Below are 22546 nucleotides of genomic sequence, written 5' to 3'. Positions count from 1 at the left end.
GAAGTAGCCCAAACAAGGCGTTCTCTAAGAAAGAGACAGGTTTACATTGAGGACAATAATATTAATGTGCTTCCAACCCTCATCTGTTGCTTCATGCAATCATGTCAGTAATTCCCATAGTATCAGAACATGTCAGGGTAGATTTATCAGCAAACTGAATACACTGGTTGAAAGTATTTACTTCTGTGTGAGGGCACTAATGAGAGCTTCATTGAGACTTCGGTTTCTCCTGGTTGAAGTAATGAATTTCGTCATCTTGCATGCACGGGCTTTGAAAACTTGAGCGACCGGGAGTTCTATAGTAACTTCTTTCCTTCGTTTGTAAGAGGAACAGTGCAATGGAGCATACAACCACATCGGCTCCTATCTTTGGAGATAACGACGTATACATGTCAGGGCCGTAGCAGGCGGTCCGGCAGGTCCGGCAGCTGCCGGACCAATGTTCGGCCAAAAAAAAAAAAAAAAAAAAAAAAAAAAAAAAAAAAAAAAAAAGGCCGGAGCTCAAGCATATATGTGCGCAGCTCAGGGTGTCCACCCATGATGATGTGTGCAATAAGTAGAGGTAGTACATGGTATCAAGTGTATAACCCGGGAGGGGGGTTATAATCAGGGAGTCGTATAGACCCAGGGAGTCGTATAGACCCGGGAGGCGACACGCGCATCACTTGTGCACAACCATGATCGACTCAACGATTCAAAATATTACGACCTGCTCGGTGTGGGACAAGTCCGTACATAGGTCATAGCGCGCGGGAAATCCGTACATAGCGAGAAATCGTCGTCTTCGTCCTTTCGAGAACAATTGTCACGGGTCAGACTTTCGATCTCCATTGCCGAAATACAGCCATCTGTGGCCATCGCTGAGGAGTTCACTTGTTCACTGTACTGGCTTACTCACTGGCTTTGCACTGCCACTCGAACTCTGAGGCACTTTGACCACCTAAGATGAGGTAATCCTTTCTTTACAAATCGCCTCAATATTTTCTCACCTTTAGGGCAATGAAGTAAATTCTTTCCTCATGACTAACCTTGACAGACTAAGTTGCCCTGTCCCAGTGATCTACAATACTTATATTGCACATTTGTGAAATATTGGACGAATCCAGATAAACGAAATGACTTACATTCGAAATTATATTTCCAAAGTTTTCCTTCACAAATAGTCCCAATTTGTTCTCACCTTTAGGGCAATGAAATAATTTTTTTCCTCATGACTAACTTTGACAGACTAAGTGGCCCTGTCCCAGTGATCTACAATACTCATATTGCACATTTGTGAAATATTGGACGAATCCAGATAAACGAAATGACTTACATTCGAAATTGCATTTTCCAAAGTTTTCCTTCACAAATAGTCCCAATTTGTTCTCACCTTGAGGACAATGAAGTCAATTTTTCTTCAGGACTAACATTGGCTAACAAAATGGCGCTGTCCCAGGGATCTACAATACTTATAATTATTACACATGTGAAATATTGGGAGTCAGAGTGAGGAAATGGCCTAAATTGAAGCTTGAACTGTTCTGCCATGTTTTATGCAGTAAACGCAGGGCTGAGAGCCCGCAAGAGCCATCCCGTAAGATCTTGTGCGCCACCCGTGAACCAAACCTTCGGTGAATGTTCACAAGGTTAGAAGCTCGCACAGATAACACACATTGGATGCTAATACAATGCACTCAGGAATGTGTGCAAATACAACAGAATTAATTCCGAATAAAGTCAACAATAGCTGCCTCAACACAGTGCTAACAACCTTCCGCGTTTTCCATATTCGAGTGGAACGAAAACGCAGTGGAGAGTCCTTAGAAAAGACTGAACAAATATCATCATATCGCTGCACGAGATCATCCTTATAAGTTATAACGTCAGCTGATCGTACTGTGGTGGATTCATACGGCGGTAAATACACACCTGTCCACACACGCTCTCTAAACTGAAAAAGTTACTCTGGCACAGAGCTCTCCTTCCCACCACCACCATCAGCAGTTCGCATCTGGCGCCTAGTCGATGCAGGGTGAGTGGTGTCCGATATAGCATGCTGGTACATCAGGTAGCGCATGGTTGATTAATACGGTGGTAAATACACACCTGGCAATATGGCGGTAAATACACGCCTGCCCAGACACGCTCTCTAAACTGCAAAGTTATTCTTGCACAGAGCTCTCCTTCTCATCACCACCACCACCACTACCACCACCATCAGTTCGCGCCTGGCGCCTAGTCGATGCATGGTTAGCGGTATCCGACATAGCAGGCTGGCACATCAGGTAACGCATGGCACATAGAAGATGGCAACGACATAGCTTGATTGCGACGTACATTTTGTTCTCTCGGTTGTGCTGTAGCCTTAAGAAGGAAATAAGACAATGCATGCACATGACACAGACAAGTAATTACTGTTACAAATACTGCATACTGCTTGATAGCAGAGAAAGAAAGTCAGTGGTCACACAAGTTTTTGGTCGTCCCTGAAACGAAGATCGTTCCAGGGGGGGGGGGGGGGGGGGGGGGGAGCTAAAATCTCTGTTGACTGACGCTATGCATACACATGTATATGCATGCGATTTTCGTCATCCATTCATTTCGGAGGGTGGAGAGGGGGTCCGAGTACGAAACGAATGATGTTTTTTTCAGGGATGACTAAACACTTTTGCGATGACCCCTTATTGCATCAATTTATCGTCTGAACTGCGCAATTGAGTCCCACTTTTATTATTTTGGGTCCAGATTTCAAGACTCGTGAAGTTCGAGGCGAAAAGCAGGCCGATGAAGGGATGCTAGTAATTCAGTCTAGTCCGGTGTCATGGAGAGGGACCGATGAACCGGCAACAAGAGAATTCAATACGCATGGTACTCTTCAGTTCATTGCCGGGGAAGACTACTCAAGGCCACGTCACTCCGGCAATTCAATGTACAAATCAGCAGCAACACTTGCAAACGTATTCCTACCAGCTGACCAGCAAGTTACCAGCCATCAGCTCTTCAAATAATTCCAACTTAACAAAGAGAGGAGATGGACAGATCGGAAAGTATCGTGGCAAGCTCAGGACAACACACTTCCGGCCCTATGTAAAAACAGTGGAAAGTGCGTGCCATGGTATATTTTCGGAAGCATCTCAAGAACCAGCTAATGTGGACTGGGAGTCCATTTGCATCGTCCGATCAGCTGCTACAAGTGCCGTGAGCCAATGGCAAACACGTTTGACAGAGACTACTACCTCTACTGAATGCAACTCTGGCATGGCAGAGATCTACTAGCACGTTATCTTATCTATCAATAGAGTTGTATCCTCGTATGCCTATGTGAAGTGTGAGGTCGTACTGTACTGCAGACGCGTCCTCGACCCTGGTTGGAAATGTACGCAACAGTTCCCACCCTCTTGACCAGAGAGCGCACACACCCTAGGGTTTTGATGGGTTTGTACGACTCCCAGCTCTTGACTTTTGTTGGGTGTACGAGACGCACGCACAGTTTTCGTAGGGTGAGTACTTTTTCATGTAGTACTGAATGCGGCAAGCAGGACTCGCCCATCCGCCCCTCCCCAAATGGATCTACTCGAATGGTTGCGGAGGTAGGGGTGCTCTGGCGGGATTTTACGACACGCACAAGCGCGCACACAATATACACACGCACGCACACATATACACATGGACGCACGCTATGTCGCACGTCTAGGGCATCGCTTCGTGAATACAAGTAATAATTTAATGTTATAATTTATAGTATCCAAATGCTAGAGCAGCTTTACAAAAACCTACCGTTCAATACTGGATCAATTCATCTTGTGACAGCTTCCTTTGCAACACCCATGACTTGACCCCACTTCGTCTTGACGTCAGGAAATCGTTCACACCGGAGTTGGGACACGACTCATTGAAATCCAGGCTTATCTGCTGCTGGGAGCAGGACAGAGCTGATGGACGTCAGCAGCGGCTGTAGAACAACCATAAACGAGTCTTCTTTCTCCGCAGTCAGGCGGGACAGCAGCTTTGCAACGCAAGCTTCTTGCCTTCTGTGGGTCTTTAGCGGCTGGGATTCGGAACGCTCTGTAGAAACCATTGAACAAGTCCTGCACTCTATCAACCCACAAGTATTTCTTCCAATTCATGAATATTCGCAACTTTTTCTGCAGTACGTGCACCAGATCAGAAGCCGCTAAGTAGCAAGGTTGAAAGTTTCAAGACAAATTGAAAAATATAATAACATAGAAAATTAGAATTCAAACCATACCTGTGGCCCAAGCCAACACAGACTGAGCGTTCACGCGAAGAGAACGTAGATCTACATGTACGTCAGCTGAGGTTTCCTTAGGATCAGGAGGTGATTCTTGCCCCGGATCTGGATCGCGATCAGCAGCACTCTCTGCCTCCATCACGATCATCAAATGCAACTAAGTAGTTCATTCTTCTTCTTCTTTTCGAGCTACGATTTCCCACGATCCTATCGATCCTGCACAAGTCCGTTCCCCAAGGAGTGCACTCCCATGGCATAAGTACGCGGAGTAGTTGGTTTATAACTCAGGGCACGCACCGGGGATATCTGAGGGAAAAGTGGGAGAAAGTGCCGCGAGTCAATCATAGTCGGCCCGGAAGGCCTCGTGTCGCCTCCCGACTCCCTGGTTATAATTATACTCTTGATGTCATGTACATGTATGTACCATGGCAGGAGGAATGGCAGGAGGTCACAGCACAGGACAACAGTCACAACACCCACGTAGATCTACATGCACAGACTCACTATAAATTACTCGTATACGTGTGACGGTATCTTGTAACATGTACGTCACAAGCCTTTTTCTGTGCATTGTGAACTGCTACTGACTATGTACTACATCTGATCATTGCTGACGATACTTATTATCACTTTTCACCACTGCCCTGGCTTGTGCCAAGTAAGTAAACTGTGGATGTGCCCACTTCCTGTGCCCGCTTCCTGTGCCCACTTCCTGCACTTCTTTGCAAGTTGACATGATCGTGACAATGCATGTACATGTACATGCCTTGGAGTACTGGACAGTCATGTCTGTGAATGCTCCTACTCTGTACTTCCTGAAATGTATGGATTATTTACTTCCCCCCAATTCTTTCTAGATCCGCTTTGTACCAAAGATATTCTATTGCAATGTCCCTTCGCCTCCTCCAAAGATCCATTTTGGTACTTGTATCACATGCATTTAGATACTGTTGCTACGCCTTCACAGGCTTCAATATTAAGGGACCATCGCAAAAGTTCGCAGAAGCCCCCGAAACGAAGACCGTTAGTTTCGGGCCTGACCCCCCTCCCTCCTCCCCTCAAACGAAACGACAGTCACAATATGGGCTTCATTATTTCACTTGGATGCTCACACATAATAATTACTATAATATACTACACAAGCATTGTTGTATCAGTGTGTAACAATGTACAGCACTTTATAAATGCAACGATGATATCACCTTGCAGTGGGTGATCTAAGAACGAGAACAGCTAGAGCTATGCAGTTGTATCCTTTGAGCATGCTAATCTATATCAGCTCCTACATGTCGACAATACTTTTTTGAATTGAAGCCCGGTTTGCGATTTTCGACACCGACTCCCTCCCCCCCCCCCCCCCCCACAAACGTATGCTCTTCGTTTCAGGGGCTTCTGCGAACTTTTGCGATGGTCCCTAAGTTCTGTTTGGACGGACACAACATGCTGATGCCCTTTTTCCTGATTCATTTATTTATTTATTCAACATCTCCTGGCCCGTCCGAAGACTGCCAATAAACATGAGAGGTCAGGTGATAGCCAACCACGGCAAGCTAAAAGGGAAAAAAAAGAAAGATGCTGTCAGAGAGGGAAAGGAGATAGGGAGAGAAAAAGAAAGGGAGGCACATTAATAATACATGGGATCACTTCGGATGAGACAGTGTGGAAAGCTGGACTGTGAATTTCCTGATATCCTGGCATGTCTTAATGCTAGTAGGCAGGTTAGACCAAAGGGAGTATGCTGAGAAGAAAGGGGATTTCAAAAACAGAGAGGAACTAGCGCGGGGCAGTGATAAGGCATTGCGTGTTGGGCTAGTGGTAACAAACCAGTTGTACTTGGCAATATGTTTCGGGACTTGGGCTAGGAAGATTTTTTGCACAAGGATACAAAGATGCTGCTGATGTCGGGCAAGAAGAGGGTGCGTGGAAGCAAGTTTATAAAGACAAAGGGAGGCAAATGTTTGGTCATGCGGAAGATCCTTCTTCCTTTTCTCGCCAAATGTCACTCTGCATGGTCACGATTACATACACATACACGCACAATCATGTACCGTGATGATTTTGTACATGTACCGGCATATGTATGAGTGTGGGCTTGGGGGGGGGGGGGGGCATCGAGGTCGGATCTTGCCGGACCAACCAAAATGGGGCTGCTACGGGCCTGCATGTAGCTCATCCATGTCACCAAGTCCAAGAGGACGTAATATTAAATAATGTACTTTTGGTGTCACTGACCGTGACTGGGACTTGTAATGTAGGAGTCTCAAAATGATTCAAGCCCATAGGTCATAATAATTATGTATTTTATGCTTTTATGCTTACAGCTAGGCCTTGACGGATTATGCTAATATTTTCGTGAAATTATGCTTTTCGCATTGCTGAAAAAATTGCAGAATTATGCTATTTTATGCTAAAAGTTATCATATTATGCCGCATTAAGCTCACATATGCTGCTAATGTATAATGGTTCTGTGCAAAATAACAGGGGAATTTTTTTGTAGAGGGCATTGTACTGTAGTAGCAAAAGTTCAACGGGGTCAACGCACTGTCCGATCTAGCTACGACCGTCACTGATTGTAGTGGACTGGATATGTTATCATGGGAGTCGTAAACCTATGACTTCCTGGTGCATCTACTTGTACTTGTACTTGTAGAACATGTACAACTGTATGGAATTTGATGCGAACAGGCGGATTATTCCAATTTATGCGATTCATATGCAATTTGCCTCGAATTATGCGATTATTCGATTTTGGTAGAAATTATGCGAAAAATTATGCTAGCATAATCCGTCAAGGCCTACTTACAGCATTGACTTGATTGAGTGCTTTCATGCTGACACGTTAATTTTAGGATGTAGAGAAGCTTCCAAGAAGGTCAGGGGGTAGCATGACCATTGCCAGAGTTCCACCTTGTGGAAACAAACCTTCCAACACTTACATGTATACTGTCTTGTATAGGCTCTCTGTAGTGTAGAGCATGATCGGGTGCTCCAGTTATTTGCAGGTTTTAAGGAGGAGCCTGAGACTAATTGGATACGAGTTATAAATACGATGGGTGCATGTAACTGTTCACCACTGTAACCACATGTAGATCTACATTGTACTGAGATACCATAGTGAGAAAGTGAGAAAGTGCGACAACTACTGTAGTGTAGTGTAGGCACCACCGCAGGGAGTAACCGCGCTTCGGAGACTCAACAGCCTACCATCTAGCCCCAAAACATCTCCAATGCGCAGCCTTCCAACAGCCGTCCGACTTGGAAAGTTCATTGTTGGTGTCACAACACAATGTCCGGAGTAATGATAATAAGTAATAGCTGTTTGAAAGACGTCTCAGTCTGACGCCGATACAGTAGAATAGTGTTCGGAACAGCACTTACTAAAAAAAGGTAACTGACTGGCTGTACAGTACTAGCAAGATCAAAAGAGTACTCTTGGTACTAGTGACAGTCAGTAGTCAGTAGTACATGTACCACGAGTTCTAGACACGAGACTGACAGTGACAAGAGTAAAGCAAAGTGTCAAAATGGCCATGACTGATGAATCATAGAATATCAACGCAGAAACATGCTCGGATGATCTGATGATGGTCCTCTCAAAAGAACAATGACGTGCTTCTGTCACGGCATCCGCTGCATGCATGCAATGCCTGACATGCTGAGTGGGTCTACAAACCAAATCCGAGGCAGGCAAAAGGGGAAAGCCACTGCACAGCTGCCTGGCTGGATCATCTGAGGGGAGTGACATATGCCTGGGACTGCATGCAGCGCGTGAAATCAAAATCGGAATCATCGACTTTACACTCTGTGCTGCGTGCAGTGTGTTGGTTGCTGCCAACGTGGCGAAATCCATCAGTGCGTTTCCCTCACTGCAAGCGACCCGTTGTTCAGAAGAGATTTGCAGATTTTGACTAGCGTCCGTCATCCGTGTGCGCATCCACTGACAATACTTGGAAATGTCGTGGATATTCAGGCTATATAATGGCGCTGGGGAGCGACATTGGAGACAGAACACAGCCGCTACTGGATCAGTAACCTGAATAAGTACTAGTAGTCGGAGAGTCAATTGAGTGAATTCCTTAGTCTTACTACTACTTCGAAGTAGTATCTTGAGCAAAGGTTAGAGGGAAGAAACACGTGCTAATAATTTACAATCAACGATGGGCCTCTTCCTTGCTCGCTTGAAGAAGGTGTTTGACGAATTCGGCAACACTCAAGCTCGAATTCTGATGCTGGGTCTGGATGCAGCAGGCAAAACAACAATCCTCTACAAGTTCAAGTTGAATGAGGTGGTATCCACCATTCCCACAATTGGCTTCAATGTAGAGACTGTTGAGCCAATGAAGGGCCTGACATTCACGGTGTGGGACGTCGGTGGACAGGACAAGATTCGACCACTGTGGCGTCACTACTTCTCAGGGACGGAAGGACTGATCTATGTAGTGGACAGCGCCGACAGCTCGAGATTTGCCGAAGCACGTGCCGAGTTGCACTCAATCCTGGACTCGGAGGAGATGCGAGGTGTGCCGTTCATAATATATGCCAACAAGCAGGATCTGCCAAATGCTGCTTCACCGTCTGTCCTTATAGAGAAGTTACAGCTTAGCAAGCTTTCTGGTCATCAGTGGTATGTGCAGACGACGTGTGCTACAAACGGCGATGGTCTCTGCGAAGGTATTCAGAAATTCAGTCAGTTAGTGAAGGACTTCAAACGCACAAGGAACCAGTCAATGTACTGAGAGACGGATTGATTTCAACGAAGTAATAAGCTGACAATGCCTTCAGTTCCAGTTAAGTTGATCATCAGTATCATTTTTGTTTTCTCCGGTCCTGTTACTTAACCTTAATGAATCTGCAGGAAGCCTCAGTCTAACTTTGCTACTGTGATGGTATTTCAAATTTTAATAGATTGCGTTCTCTCAACTTTTGACTTGAGGGCACCCACTGTTTAAGTATACGGAAGAGTCCCTTCATGTAATTGTTTGTGTCGATGTGCAGAGCCGTACAGGACGAGTATCTCAAAGAGTGTTGAAACATACTATCGCATTCTGTTCAGAACATGTGCTTTGAGTATTCACGGGTGATTTTTCGATTACCTGTCTTGTATGTTACGTACTGTATATTGCTGAATCTATTGCCTCTCTTTTATTATTATCATTATTATTAGGTACAGCTACTCCACAACCCTTCTTTAATTATTTTAATATACAAATAAGATCAAAACCTCATGATCTGTATCGATCACACATGCCAACGGTTTGTGAATACCCTATTAAAGCTATCCATTACTTTCTTACCCTCTGGTTAGCCATTAGAGCAATTGATTATTGAAACTTCATCTAGGCCTCCAGCTCAGAGACCACATACTGAACTACTGTACTATTTATCAAAAATTCAAAATGACCATCATCCCTTTCATTTTCACACTTTAGCGGAGCTGATGATACACATTTTCATTAGTTTTGATTTGATTACAGGCAACCATGAAGAAATAATAATTGGTACAGGTGGATTGTGCTTGCTTTCCTGGGTATGTGTGCGAACACTGCAAAGGCTACCAATAGCGTTTCTAGAGGTCCCATTCAGTGTGCTCGCGCGCCACTTAAAATGGCGACAACTCCCTCTCCAGTAGCTGGGGATGAGAGCAAATTGGACAGGAAATGTGATGCCCAAAGTTCCATTCAGATCGAGTTTGATTTCCATCTAACATGGAGCAATGACACGGTGATGTCAATAAACAATGGATCACTCGTAGTGTTTTGCTACTCTGAGTTTCATGCACTGTGTGCAATCATCAGGCAAAACATATCCAATGCAGATTGGTCACAGCATAACGGGAATTTTTTCAAGGTGGATAGAGCATTAGAGGCGGAGACAAGTGTAAGGCTTGGCGGGACCTCTGGTGTGCAATCTTTGGGCCAACTCGGGATTGAGAATTTGTGTTTCAGCTGGGCAAGTGCAGTTGAGCACTGGGTGCTAGGTGCCTGTAGCATAGCGGTGGCAGTGTGTGCGATTGGCACCTGTATCCACTTTAATGGTAACATAATTATTGGGAATTCTTTGAATAAACTTTATTCAAGGAATTCCCAATATGTTACCATGTACCAGTCTGCATTAGATATGTTTTGCCTTTTGATATCACACAGTCAGTGCATGAAACTCAGAGTAGCAAAACACTACGGGTAAACCATTGTACTGGTTTATATACCCATAAAGCAAAGTGTAAGTGTAAGGTGATGGCTGTGGATAGTTTGAAGTAACATAGTTCCGAAGGTACATGTAGTACTTATTCCCGTGGCGACACTTTGACACAAGTTCACTCCTCTTGTTGATAGCGAGGTGCTTGCGCGATTGCTAATTTTTCCGCCAGGCACAGGTTGCACCTTTTGCTTTTGTCGCTGTAGGCCACTGCTCTGCGGTGTACCGCCCATTGAATGCTGCATGCCTTCTCTTCATCCTTCTTGGCCCAGACGTACTGCGATAGGCGGGTGTCCTTCTCGTGTTGTCTGTGGCGGAATGATGATTAGTGGTTATAGTAGTGTTGTTTGAATGTTGTTGCTGGTAATCCAGTATACTCCTTCTTCTCCGTACCTGTGGTGATTCTTGCCTTATACACAATGCTCTCTGTTAGACACGCTCCATCCAGTGGACATAAGTCTTTCGTCCGACAGCTACAAGTCCGTTGGCTTGTTTCTTGGGTCGTAGAATCGTGTTATTGTGCGGTTTGATGATGGTGGCCATATTCTGCATGGAACTGTGGCTAACTTTTACCGAGTTCCTGTTGAAGATTTTGTTGAGGCTTGAGCCTTTGGGGAAGTATTTGGCCACTAGCTGGAGGAAGCTACTCCAGTTATTTGCACGGTTTAAGGAGGAGCCTGAGACTAATTGGATACGAGTTATAAAATAGGGGTGCATGTAACTGTTCACTATTGTAACTACATGTAGTATGTACATTGTAAGATACCACAGTGGCAAAGTGCGACAACTAGGCACCATCCGGCCTGGGACAGTGGGAGTAACCGAGCTTCGGAGATTCGACGACCTACCGGTATACCTATACCATCTAGCCCCGAATACACCTCCCATGCGCAGCCTTCCAACCGAGCAGTCCGACTTGGAAAGTATTCATTGTTTGAGTCACAACGAATCACTGTCTGGAGCTGAATTGCTAAATCATAATAAAAAAAAGACGTCTCAGTCTGACGGTACAGTAAAATACCGGTAGTGTTCGGTACCACGAGTTCAAGACTCACGTACGTGTCAAAATGACTGATGAATCATACGACGTAGAATGTCAACGCAGAAACATGTTGCCATTGTTGGTCATATTTTATTAGAACAATGAATGATCATAATAATGATGATTGTGTAGTGACTTCTGTCACGGCATCCGCTACATGCGCGACATTGACATGCTGAGTGGGCCAAACCAAATCAGCCGGAAAGCCACATGGTGGGCACTACGCCACTACTACTGGCACTAGTGCACTGCCTGGCCGGCTGGAGTGCCTGGGACTGCAGAGCGCTATCATTCTATGTAGATCTACGTGCGGATGATGACAGCGAAGCCAGGAATCAAAATCCGAATCATCGACTTTGCAGTCTGGGCATGCAGTGTGTTGGATGCTGCCAACGTGGCGAAATCCACCAGTGCTTTTCCCTCACTGCATGCGACCCGTTGTTTAGAAGAGATTTGCAGATTTTGACTAGCGTCCGTCAGCGTGTGCGCATCCACTGGCAGTACTTGGAAATGCCTTGGAAATGGCGCTGGGGAGCGAGATTGGAGGCAGAACGCAGCTGCTACTGGATCAGTCACCTGAATAAGTAATTAGTCAGAGCCTGAGTCAATTGAGTGAATTCCTCAGTCTAACTACTACTTCGAAGTAGTATCTTGAGCAAAGGTTTGAGAGAAGAAACACGTGCTGATTATAAATAATTTACTATCAACGATGGGCCTCTTCCTTGCTCGCTTGAAGAAGGTGTTTGACGGCAACACTCAAGCTCGAATTCTGATGCTGGGTCTGGATGCAGCAGGCAAAACAACAATCCTCTACAAGTTAAAGTTCAAACCCCCCATTCCCCAAATTAGCTTTAATGTGGAGACAGTTGAGCCAATGGAGGGCCTGACATTCACGGTATGGGACGTTGGTGGACAGGACAAGATTCGACCACAGTGGCATCACTACTTCAAGGGGACGGAAGGACTGATCTTTGTAGTGGACAGCGCCGACAGCTCGAGATTTGCCGAAGCACGTGCCGAGTTGCACTCAATCCTAGACTCGGAGGAGATGCGAGGTGTGCCGTTAATAGTTTATGCCAACAAGCAGGATCTGCCGAATGCTGCTCCACCGTCTGTCCTTATAGAGAAGTTACAGCTTAGCAAGCTTTCTGGTCACCAGTGGTATATGCAGGCGACGTGTGCTACAAACGGTGATGGTCTCTGCGAAGGTATTCAGAAATTCAGTCAGTTAGTGAAAGACTTCAAACGCACAAGGAACTAGTCATTGTACAGAGAGACGGATTGATTTCAACAAAGTCATCAGCTGACAATGCCTGCAGTTCAGGCATAAAGTAAAGTTAGCCGGATTCGCGGCCGCATCACCTGACGTGTTTAGGAACACACCAAGCAAATACATTGGCATCGGCGGCCCACCACTTCGACCACATCCTCAGTGTCGAATGCAGACCTCACAAGTGAGTCAGGGGAGAGGGGATACGTCTCTCAACAAGCGGGCCTATCAAAAGGCCCTATAACCCCATAAACCGCATCCTTGTTGCCCTCACACCCAGCAAGTGAGTACCCAGTTCACCGTGGGTGTTGGGACAGTTCATTGCATTTAAAATCAGTGGCACTCGCCCGCATCACCGCGATTGAGAGAGCACTAAACACACTCCCTGTTACCAGCGCAGGTTTGAACTCGGCACCTCCTGATTCGCAGGCAAGCCTACAAAGTACAAACCAATCGGCTATACGCGTTGGTCAGGCGTAAGAACGTGCAATGATACTCAGTAAAGTCTTGATGCTATTGGTGAAATGTAGTTTGCTGACTTGATGATGCTCAATAGTAGTATGCACATAAGGTATGTGTGCACTAGAAATATTTGAAGTAGCCAAAGGGAATGAAACCAATTGTTTCCAACCAGAACTTTTTGAACTGAATATATCCATAGTGCATTCACGCCGGTACGTGTGCTTTTTTGATATGATATTCACGATTTTTCTAGTGCGGTTTCCATTCATGTGTGATCTCATTCTTGTGTACGTTTCCGATCGGACATTACTGTATGATTTGAGTTTAGCTATGCTCTTTTTTTTTTTAAATCAGTTGATGCTTCAAGTACCTTTCATATGTTGTAATTATATAACCCATGAACATCCAAAAGATACACCCCAGCAGTGTGGATATGCTGGAAACAAAGTCTTGATCCACTCAGATTTGTTGTTGTTGTTGTTGTTGTTGTTGTTGTTGTTGTTGTTGTTGTTGTTGTTGTTGTTGTTGTTGTTGTTGTTGTTGTTGTTGTTGTCGTCGTCGTTGTTGTTGTGATGCCATGACGTTTCTCAGCCTGAGACGATTTATTTCATAGTGCTCATCAGTCACGATCAGTGTCACTCTGAAATGAACTTTTTTGTTTGTGGTATGTGCACCGGTAACTTATGTTATGGATATTCAGAGGTGGTTACGGTCTTTGCATCTTCAAGTTCGGAGCCAGAATCCCGGTGGAGATTGGCCTGGCCAAAACTACAGTATTGCCTGATTCGAATACAATGTAGCATTTGTAGCCCAGAATGCAGACGGTAGCGTTGCAAGATGAGAAACCAAGTTTTATACAGTGTATAGGCAATCCTCAGACAACTGACTGTTCAGTTGTCTGAGGATTGCCTTAGCTTTGCTATGTGCATGAAACGCAGCGTTACAACAATGACCTAGCCGGCTGTCTCTGTTCTCTTCTGCCTTTGTGGTAATGCTCCATCCTTGTGGTGTTGAGCACTCAGCTAGGCAATCTGGGAACTCTCGCTCTTGTGTACATGTATGTATAATACTGTAAAAGCAGAAATTATTTTCGGCGGTGTTTTATTTTCGGTAACTTCGGTGCCGACAATTTTTACCGAAAATAAAACGCACCGAAAATTTCGGTACTACCGGTACTGTATACATTTAGTACTAGTACACTTACCTGGAAAACGGGTTTTTCCGAAAATTTCCCTCCACCGAACCGCCGATTTTGGAGAATACCGAAAATATTACACCACCGAAATTTCTGCTTTTACAGTAATACTCTTGGAAGAGTGGATAAGCCCCGGCGGGGGGGGGGGGGTATAATTACCAGTATACTCTACAATTATAGTCTTGATGTGAATACCAGCAAGAGTACATAACCCCCGGGCCGGGGGTTATGTACTCTTGATATAACAGTGCACAGGGTACCGGCAAGAGTACCGGGTAGGGGCTTATTTTGTTCGCATTATTGAAAGTCTTGCCATGATGTCACATTCTCTGATTATGAGCATACAAAGCGCTAGCGAACATCCTGATTTTGTTTTTGAATGATTTTTTTGGGTGCTGTGTCGATGATCCTTCTCCTGTCTCCTCCGCGGTCGATCCGGCTCCAGCCTCCTCAACTGGCTCAAGCCAAGGACAAGGTCTCCTGCCACAGCCGGCCCCTCCTATCTGCCTTAGTTCTGTCTGACTGTGAAGTACCTTTGAAGTTTCTGTATGACAACCAGCTGAGCTGCTGCAGCCAGCTTTGCCACGTCGTCACCAGGTAACTGGTTACATGATCTGACTGGTACAGTACTCAAGTCAAGTACAAGTCAGGCTGCGAGCTACAGAACTGTTCGCTTGATTCATCATCAAAATTGGATTTATTTGTAGCCTAGCCCAGCTGCAAGCAACAAGCTGGAAACAGGAAAAGGAGGAGAACGTCACCAGACTAGACACAATCGAGAGCAGTGCAGTTTTCAATTATTTATGCAACACTTCAATAGATTCTGAGAATGTTTTGTTGTGTTAGTAGTTTAGCTTTTCATCTTTCCAGAAGTTCCACGTGTGCGCGCAGAATCCAGGCCCGTGTGTCCTGTTGCGTTTGGCGAAGAGCCATGTCGACTGGCCTCCTGAACAGGCCCGTCGAGAGTGTAGTAAAAGTCGATGGTCCTGGCAGTCAATTCAGTGTTGTGAGCTATAATATTTTGTCAGACAATTTGCGCGAGCAACATCCAGATTTGTATGAAGAATGCAATGAGAAATTTGTGACCTGGGAGCACCGAGGCCCTCAGCTTATCCGCGAGGTTGTGTCGTACGACGCCGATGTAAGTCTCCATCATAATGTGCTAATCCTATAAGACGTCAATTACCCGCATATCAGAATTTCTCAATAGAATTTCAAAATCTGATCCCACAGCGCAATGAATGTACATGATTGTACTTGCGCCTGATGCTTCCGCTCAGCTGCTCCATATCTGGGAGAAATGTACAGTCACGTACATACCGGTATACATGTACAGCGGATAGTGAAGGAACCGTTCGCCTGTAAACACCACTTGTTTTCAAACTGTAATTTCTCGTCGTGTCCCGCGCGTTAACGAATGTACATGTACATTGTATGCTGACCATATGCATAGACCACATGCACAGTGTCATCGTGATGTCATCTGTACACAATTTTCCAATTACGCGGGATTTATGCGGTATGAATGCAGTCATTATACAAGAGTTTCCGTCATTGGTATTTTGAAGTACAATTTTAGCACAAATGCATACACCGTAGTAGCGCACATATAGGCGCATGTGCCTGTATTCGGATATATGCGCACTCTCAATTATAAGCGCATGCTCTTAAGTTATAGGCGAAGCACTACCAAAATTCTCACTTTGACACAATCACGGATAAAAGTCTGCAAACAGCATACAGGAACCATGAAACTGACACTACAAGACCTAGTCAAACACAAAGACTCTGACAAACGAACTCTGATCGCGCATGCGCGTTTTATATAATAGGTGAAAAACATTTCATTTTTGAAAATTGGATTCGTAGCAAAGATTCACTTATAAGCGCATGTGCTTATAATTTATGTGTGCGTTATTACGGTAATTCTAACTTTGTCGTACAAACGCATGGGGGTACTCTTTGTTTGATTTTTAAAACAAATTGTAACTGTGCGGCACATTCCACTTCCATAGCTTATCATGCACTGCCGTGAACTACTTCATTCTCTTTTGCTCTACTTACCAAACGTGATTACGGATGAATTCTGGGGGAAAATGTTTTTGTCACAATGAATCTGTGCCTGTTGGCTGTTGATAGGCTGTGAGTCTTTCCATAATTGCCTTGTTGTTGTCTCCGACTGGCTTGATGAAGGTTTAAGAATGTCTAGTATTTCTTTGATGCTGTTTGCTTTCTGCTCTGACTTATCCACTAGGTAATATGCATGCAAGAAGTAGAAAAGGGACATTTCGACGCTACGCTAGTTCCGGGGTTTGAACAACATGGTATGTGCTCAAGTCTTACGTTTACTTTGTCTGTGGCGGCGGTGGGTGTGCTGCTCGTGCTGACTATCTCCTCTCTCTCTCTCTCTCTCTCTCTCTCTCACTCACTCTCTCTCGTCTCACTCTCTCATCTCACTCTCTCTCTCTCTCTCTCTCTCATATAGTCTTGCTTACGGTGGTAGATATAATGGTGTATCTGCGATGGCAGCTTTTGGTAACGAGCATGGGGTATCTATACTGTGCAGCGCTACTTTCTGCAAGCACAGAACACTTTCGATCCTTGCAGCTTGTAATAATCTGAGTACTCAATAACCAATTGAGTAATCTTTCCCAGACTCTTCTAAATATTTCCCTTTGCCGAGAGACGCATGGGATCAGTTTTGGCGGGGAGTACATGAAGTACATTAGTGTGTGTGTGTGTGTGTGTGTGTGTGTGTGTGTGTGTGTGTGTGTGTGTGTATGTTTATGTGTCTGTGTCACGTATGTGTGTCTTCTTGGACTGAACAGGATTTAAAGGTTTTCACGTTGCTCGAAATGGTGATCACCCGGATGGTTGTGCAACATTTTACCGAACAGAGAGGTTTGATCTGATCAAACAACAGCCAGTTGAGTACCACAGACCCGGCTCAAACATGCTGGATCGTGACAACGTAGCACTTTTGCTTCTGCTCCGGTCCAAGGAGAGCAAGCAGAGCGCTGTTGACTGTTCCTCACCTCCAGATTCTACAACGGGTGGTGAGAAGCGAGACTCATGCGCTGCAGGCAACGTAGATACCAGCCCATGCAGTGCTGATGGTGGCGACTGTGGAGATACAGTTCTTGTTGCCAATACACATTTGCTCTTCAACCCTCGCCGGGGAGACGTCAAGTTGGCCCAGGTCAGTTTATGCACTTCACTCTTTACTTGTACTGTAGGAATGTATTGATACTGTCCTCAGGCTGTGTTGTGGAGTGAGGCTGGGGAAAGTGGTTTGGTAATTAATTGACTCTTAACAGAGTCAATTAATTACCCCTTACAGGTTTGAGAATGTGTCCGTGAACCTCGTGCTCTCTGTTACCCTTCCACCGAGAAGAGGTGGCACATGCACTAATGATCATCGGCAAACTGTTCACTGTTTACTGTTCTCTCCTTTCTCTTTCAGCTCATGCTGCTGATGGCAGAAGCGCAGCGCTTGTCTGCAATTACCGATGAAGCAAGTTCTTCTGCTGGATCTCCTGTATCTCACCATCCGATAATATTGACTGGAGATTTTAACTTGACACCGTTCAGTCCAATCTACTGGTTCCTTACAACTGGTGGGTTGTACTATGAAGGTGCCGACCAGTTTTCCTTGTCCGGTCAGGAGAGGAAAAATCGCTCAAAGCCTGTGCGAGGTGCCACGAGAAACGCGTTGCTTCCGGAGGCAATTGGAGTATCGAATCGCTGTATATATGAGGACACATCACTGGGAAAGCGCTTCAACAATGTGCCGGCTGTCACGCACCCGTTGGGCCTGGCATCCGCCTATCAGCACTTCTTTAGCCGCGACGAGCTGGAGTTCACCACGTATCACAGCCGTGTCTGCTGTACAGTGGACTATATCATGTTTGCTAGTGATCAGTTCTCCGCGCGCCATGACATGGACATGCTGCAGTATCGGCGCAGACTCTCGCTGCTCGGCCGTCGACAACTCCTCCGGCAAGCGCACCTGCACCCACTGGGCCCGCTACCCAACGAGCAGTACGCGTCCGATCATTTAGCAATTCAAGCGTTCTTCCAGTTTGCACCTGCCGCTGGTGCACCATCGCACCAATCCCGAATGAGCACAACGCCTGGTGCAAGTAAGCGGACCCGTCACTGACACGACTGCTGCTGTTGGGTTAGTTTATGTGCCGTCGACTACTGGCAATTACTTATTAACTTATTCGTGTTAGCTGGACAAACTTGAGCTGCTTTATTGGCCAATGGGAACTTGCCTTCAGTACGAGGTTTGAAATATATTCTGTCATGAAAATAATGTACCACTCACTAGTGCTGGTGCAACTTGCCATATCTAGTCAACTCAATATATTGCATGACATGCACTGCAAAGCCATAGTCGTCATATCCTCACTTGAAATCTTCAGCATGAGTTGCTCTCCGACTTTCTCCTTTTCGTGGTGGATTTTTTTGTTTGTTGAGGAAGGAAAAGTGCTATTTGCCATAGAAAATGTTACTCCCATGTCTAGGTGACCGAGTCAATTATCTGCCCTTCGTGCAGCCATTTAATTATTGTTCATGTTTCCCATCTAATTTGATGCGAACAAAATCTATCATAGCCTTCCTATTTTTTTCTTTCTTGTCGTTTGTAAGACTGGTACAGCTATGGTACAGCTACATTGGGACTGGTACAGCTATGGTACAGCTACATTGGGACTGGTACCCGTATTTGTACTTCGTTTTCTTTCAGTTGTTGTTGAAGCTTTATTTGACATTTCGTATTTTTGTATCCGTTTCTTACTAGCTTTCGTATTCTAGTCTTTTCCTGTGTGTTCATGTAGGGACCCTAACTCTTAGGAAAGTTAATGTTTTATTGTTGAAGCAGTGTTTGTGGCAACTGTCTGAGGGGGGGGGGGGGGGCACATACCTGTCTGGTCCACCCCCAGTCTGCATGCGGGATCTCGGACATGTACAAGAAAACCCGGGGTGCATTTCCTCGTTGCAGTATAGACAGACTAATTTAGCTGAGATCTCGGTTGCATCTTGGTCGCACACAAGCACCTGCCTAAGGTCCCGTGTGCGGGTAATCCAACCTCAGCATGTCGACCAGCCCGACTTGCAGCTGTCGACCAGGGGAGTAGTAAAATACCAGTATTTTTCTACTCCCTGGTTCAGGCCATGACCAGACCAACTCTCAGCCACCAGTCTTATTATGTTAAATGGTCGCTGCTGGGGTGATGACTACACCATAGCTTAGTGGTTGAGCATCACTTGCCATAAGCGGCAGTCCCTGGTTCGAGTCCTGGTGGTGCCACTCAATTTTTCCTGTTTTCAACTCCCCCAAACCTACGAATGTCTTATGATTATACTCTTGCTGTTTCGTGCAGAGGGTCGCTATTGGCAAGAGTCCACAACCAAAAGGATGCAACGTGGCTTATGGGTCCAGACTCTGACCGTCCAGGCGCAGCACGTTTCAACTTGTAAACTTGTATTTAATATCATAAAAACTTAAAAGGGAATGCCCACACGGACAATGATGATCAGGTGACTGCTTATACCTGTGAAGCCTATTCCAACAGTGTTTTCCTACAATATTTTATAGGAGTACTAAAGCAATGGATAGCTTCACAGAGAAATGGAAACTCGAGGTAACATTAGGGTTCATGATGGCACAACCTCACATGTAACGGAGTGTGTTTGTCCGATAGTGTTGATGGTATCGCTGGATGTATCAATAAGAACAGTGCTGACTGGATCCAGCACTTCTGCTGGTGCTGCTGCAGGAGCACGGTTACTCCTCCCATCGTCCAAGTGTGAGCGAGCGGAATGTGTGCAGTTGGGTCCTTGAAGAGCAACACCAGTGATGGTGAGCTTGATGATACGAGAATCATCATCAGCATCAGCTTCACTGGCATGTGACTGCAACGGGTTAGACACACTAAAGGTTGCAAATGTACTCTGAGGCAGCATGGCTGACCTGTGTGTGATGCGTGTGTTCAGCATAGCTATACATGGCATAGAACTGCTTAGCTGCCAACAAAGATCTCCAGCAGATGTTGTTCCTCCCGTGTGGTTCCAGAAGACTGCCTGTAGGGAGAAGCCGTCATCCGTTTTCATGCATGCTGACTGGATATCTCTTGTATTGGTGACCTGGAGAAGTGTAGATGCTAGTGTTTGTAGACGTGTAGGAACCTCTGCTAACTTGGTGTTAGGCATTACTGTATACATGTACTGGAATGGGTCAGTGCTGTCTGCGGGCAGTTGCGGGTAGAATACACCAAACATATCCACCATTAGAGTGGCATTGCTGCCCTGTGTTATATCTGCCCAGGTTCCATTTCTTTGGGTGTTGAATATGCCCACTGTGGCGCCTTCACTGACGCAACCTTTGCCTATGACATTGCAGTCGGAAGTTTTGGAATTGTCCTGTGTGATATACAGGACATCGTTATGGTGAATCCAAGCGACATTTTCAAGAATGTGATCGCCTCTTGATAATGTGATGACGTCCTGGTGACCGCTTGCTATGCCCACACTGACATTGGAACGGAGCTCTTTCTGGTCCAAGCTGGTCGCAATGCTATAGTGCTCCGTAAAAATGATACTACCACTGCCCATGTGAAGCACAAACTCATCGGCAAATGCCCACGCTTTATGAACACTGATTCCAGATCGGCTGAAGTTCATACAGGACACACCTAGGGTGTCATCGGACGTTCCTCCAACAAATTCGGTATGGTTAACTTTTGTTGCTTCTGAGCAGGTGAAGGGAAATCCCCGATGGTGTTCTGTTGTACCGGGTACCAGGCTCCAATTCCAAGCAGGGTAGGTGTTTTCGTACTCGCTGCCGTTCACGTAAACATTGGTAACGCCATCGGCTACGGTCTTGCCCTGCTTGCCCTCGTCGTTGCCGCATTCCGTGTTCAGAGTGCGCGTGGAGTACATACGCACCGTCACTGCCCAACCAGGACGATGGTGAACACTGTAGTCAGACGTGTAGAAGTGCTTGTGAACGGAGAGACTGTCCATCTCCGGGTTCCCGTTCAGTCTCTGCTGAAACGCAACGAACTGATCAAGGATGCTCTGATTGCGAGCTGTTACAGATGGTAGCAGGTTCTGGAAGTCCACTGCTAAGGGCGTATTGAATGGGGAGCGGAACTCGGGGAAGGCGTTCTCGTACGGCGTGAATGCAGCAAAGTAGTGGTAGTGGCCAGAGTTGAGTCCGTACTGATCGTGATCGCTGAAGTATGTCATTAGTCGTCCGCATGCGGTGTAGTCAAAGTTAGCACCCCGCGTGGTCAGTAGCTGGCCGTGCAGCACATACTCGGAGAAGATGTCCATTTTCACGTCGCTCATCTGATAGGTAGTGTTGTGTGCCACCTGGTCCATGTCCAGAACAGTGGTGGTGAAGATGGCACCATATCCCCATCCCGTGTACAGCTGTGCTCCGTGCTGGTGGAAGCTGAAGTCATGCTGTATTCCGTCCTCTCTGCTGCCATGATCGTGGACTACGACTGCCGCCTGCATAACGTCGTATGCTTCTCTCAGCATAGTCGTGTTGCCGCTAACCAGTGCCCAGAGCGAGTGTGCGGATGCACGCCAAACCTGGTTGGCAGCTGTGCCTTCCCCTTGGCTGGTGTAGTGAGCTCTTGCTAGTATGGGTGCTGATTTGTCCACCCACTCTTTCAAGCCGCTCACGTTTTGCCAGGAGCTCAACAGCACCAAGCATTTACCGACGGCACGAGGTAGTCCGATCTCTTCCCACCACCAGTTGGAGTTGTGAAAAGCAGGAACGTTGTCAACATCACTCTCGATCCAGGTTGACAGGACGAGTTCCATTGTCGAGCGTAGGGTCGCACTTTGGTGGTAAGCACTACGAGGCTCCAGCGTTGCGATGCCAAAGATCAAGGCACGCTGCAAGTGCACCGCTACAGGCCACCAACTCCGATCACTGCTACCTACCGATTCGTAGATGATATCGGTAAATCTGCCGGAGGTCCGGTTGAGAAGTGGAGCATATCCGTTCACTGCTTTGTCCAAGATTTGCACCGACTGCGTACTCGCAGGCAACATTTTAGCCAAGGTCCTGGCAAGCATGGTTGCCACTTCGTTATCATTGTTAGACGCCAGGCTGATGCCTAGTGTGG

General features: G+C 46.0%; 4 protein-coding genes and 1 long non-coding RNA gene across 5 annotated transcripts; 3 read left to right on the top strand and 2 right to left on the bottom strand.

Annotated features, from left to right (window-relative positions):
• Positions 1 to 1418: 1418 nt before the first annotated feature.
• On the bottom strand, positions 1419 to 4438 carry LOC135807145 (uncharacterized). The gene is made up of 3 exons (XR_010551486.1): positions 4232 to 4438; positions 3760 to 4047; positions 1419 to 2346 (listed from the first exon to the last, which is right to left on the bottom strand). It is a non-coding gene; the product is annotated as an uncharacterized LOC135807145 (long non-coding RNA).
• Positions 4439 to 8060: 3622 nt separating this feature from the next.
• LOC135805902 (ADP-ribosylation factor 6-like) lies at positions 8061 to 9744 on the top strand. Its single transcript, XM_065320022.1, has one exon. It carries the CDS (start codon positions 8393 to 8395, stop codon positions 8969 to 8971), a length of 579 nt encoding a protein of 192 aa, XP_065176094.1. The 5' UTR covers positions 8061 to 8392; the 3' UTR covers positions 8972 to 9744.
• Positions 9745 to 11840: 2096 nt separating this feature from the next.
• Positions 11841 to 13884, top strand: LOC135805904 (uncharacterized). The gene has a single exon (XM_065320023.1). It carries the CDS (start codon positions 12182 to 12184, stop codon positions 12731 to 12733), a length of 552 nt encoding a protein of 183 aa, XP_065176095.1. The 5' UTR covers positions 11841 to 12181; the 3' UTR covers positions 12734 to 13884.
• Positions 13885 to 14834: 950 nt separating this feature from the next.
• On the top strand, positions 14835 to 19280 carry LOC135805901 (protein angel homolog 2-like). The gene is made up of 4 exons (XM_065320021.1): positions 14835 to 15540; positions 16654 to 16723; positions 17228 to 17598; positions 17863 to 19280. The coding sequence occupies exons 1-4, from the start codon at positions 15229 to 15231 to the stop codon at positions 18559 to 18561; spliced, it is 1452 nt and encodes a 483-aa protein (XP_065176093.1). The 5' UTR covers positions 14835 to 15228; the 3' UTR covers positions 18562 to 19280.
• Positions 19281 to 20060: 780 nt separating this feature from the next.
• Positions 20061 to 22472, bottom strand: LOC135808296 (chondroitinase-AC-like). The gene has a single exon (XM_065321469.1). The coding sequence runs from the start codon at positions 22470 to 22472 to the stop codon at positions 20061 to 20063; it is 2412 nt and encodes an 803-aa protein (XP_065177541.1).
• Positions 22473 to 22546: the final 74 nt, after the last annotated feature.

Source organism: Sycon ciliatum, chromosome 1, assembly GCF_964019385.1.
Source record: "Sycon ciliatum chromosome 1, ocSycCili1.1, whole genome shotgun sequence".
NCBI lineage: Eukaryota > Metazoa > Porifera > Calcarea > Leucosolenida > Sycettidae > Sycon > Sycon ciliatum.
Note: the sequence above shows the minus strand (reverse complement) of the source record. Positions and strands in the feature narration are given on the sequence as shown.

Bases quoted from the DNA above. Each gene is read 5' to 3' on its own strand.
- LOC135805902 (XM_065320022.1), top strand. From the start codon at position 8,393: ATGGGCCTCTTCCTTGCTCGCTTGAAGAAGGTGTTTGACGAATTCGGC.
- LOC135805904 (XM_065320023.1), top strand. From the start codon at position 12,182: ATGGGCCTCTTCCTTGCTCGCTTGAAGAAGGTGTTTGACGGCAACACT.
- LOC135805901 (XM_065320021.1), top strand. From the start codon at position 15,229: ATGTTTTGTTGTGTTAGTAGTTTAGCTTTTCATCTTTCCAGAAGTTCC. The intron at 16,724-17,227 runs GTATGTGCTCAA...TGGACTGAACAG, and splicing joins TCCGGGGTTTGAACAACATG to GATTTAAAGGTTTTCACGTT. The intron at 17,599-17,862 runs GTCAGTTTATGC...TTTCTCTTTCAG, and splicing joins GAGACGTCAAGTTGGCCCAG to CTCATGCTGCTGATGGCAGA.
- LOC135808296 (XM_065321469.1), bottom strand. From the start codon at position 22,472: ATGTTGCCTGCGAGTACGCAGTCGGTGCAAATCTTGGACAAAGCAGTG.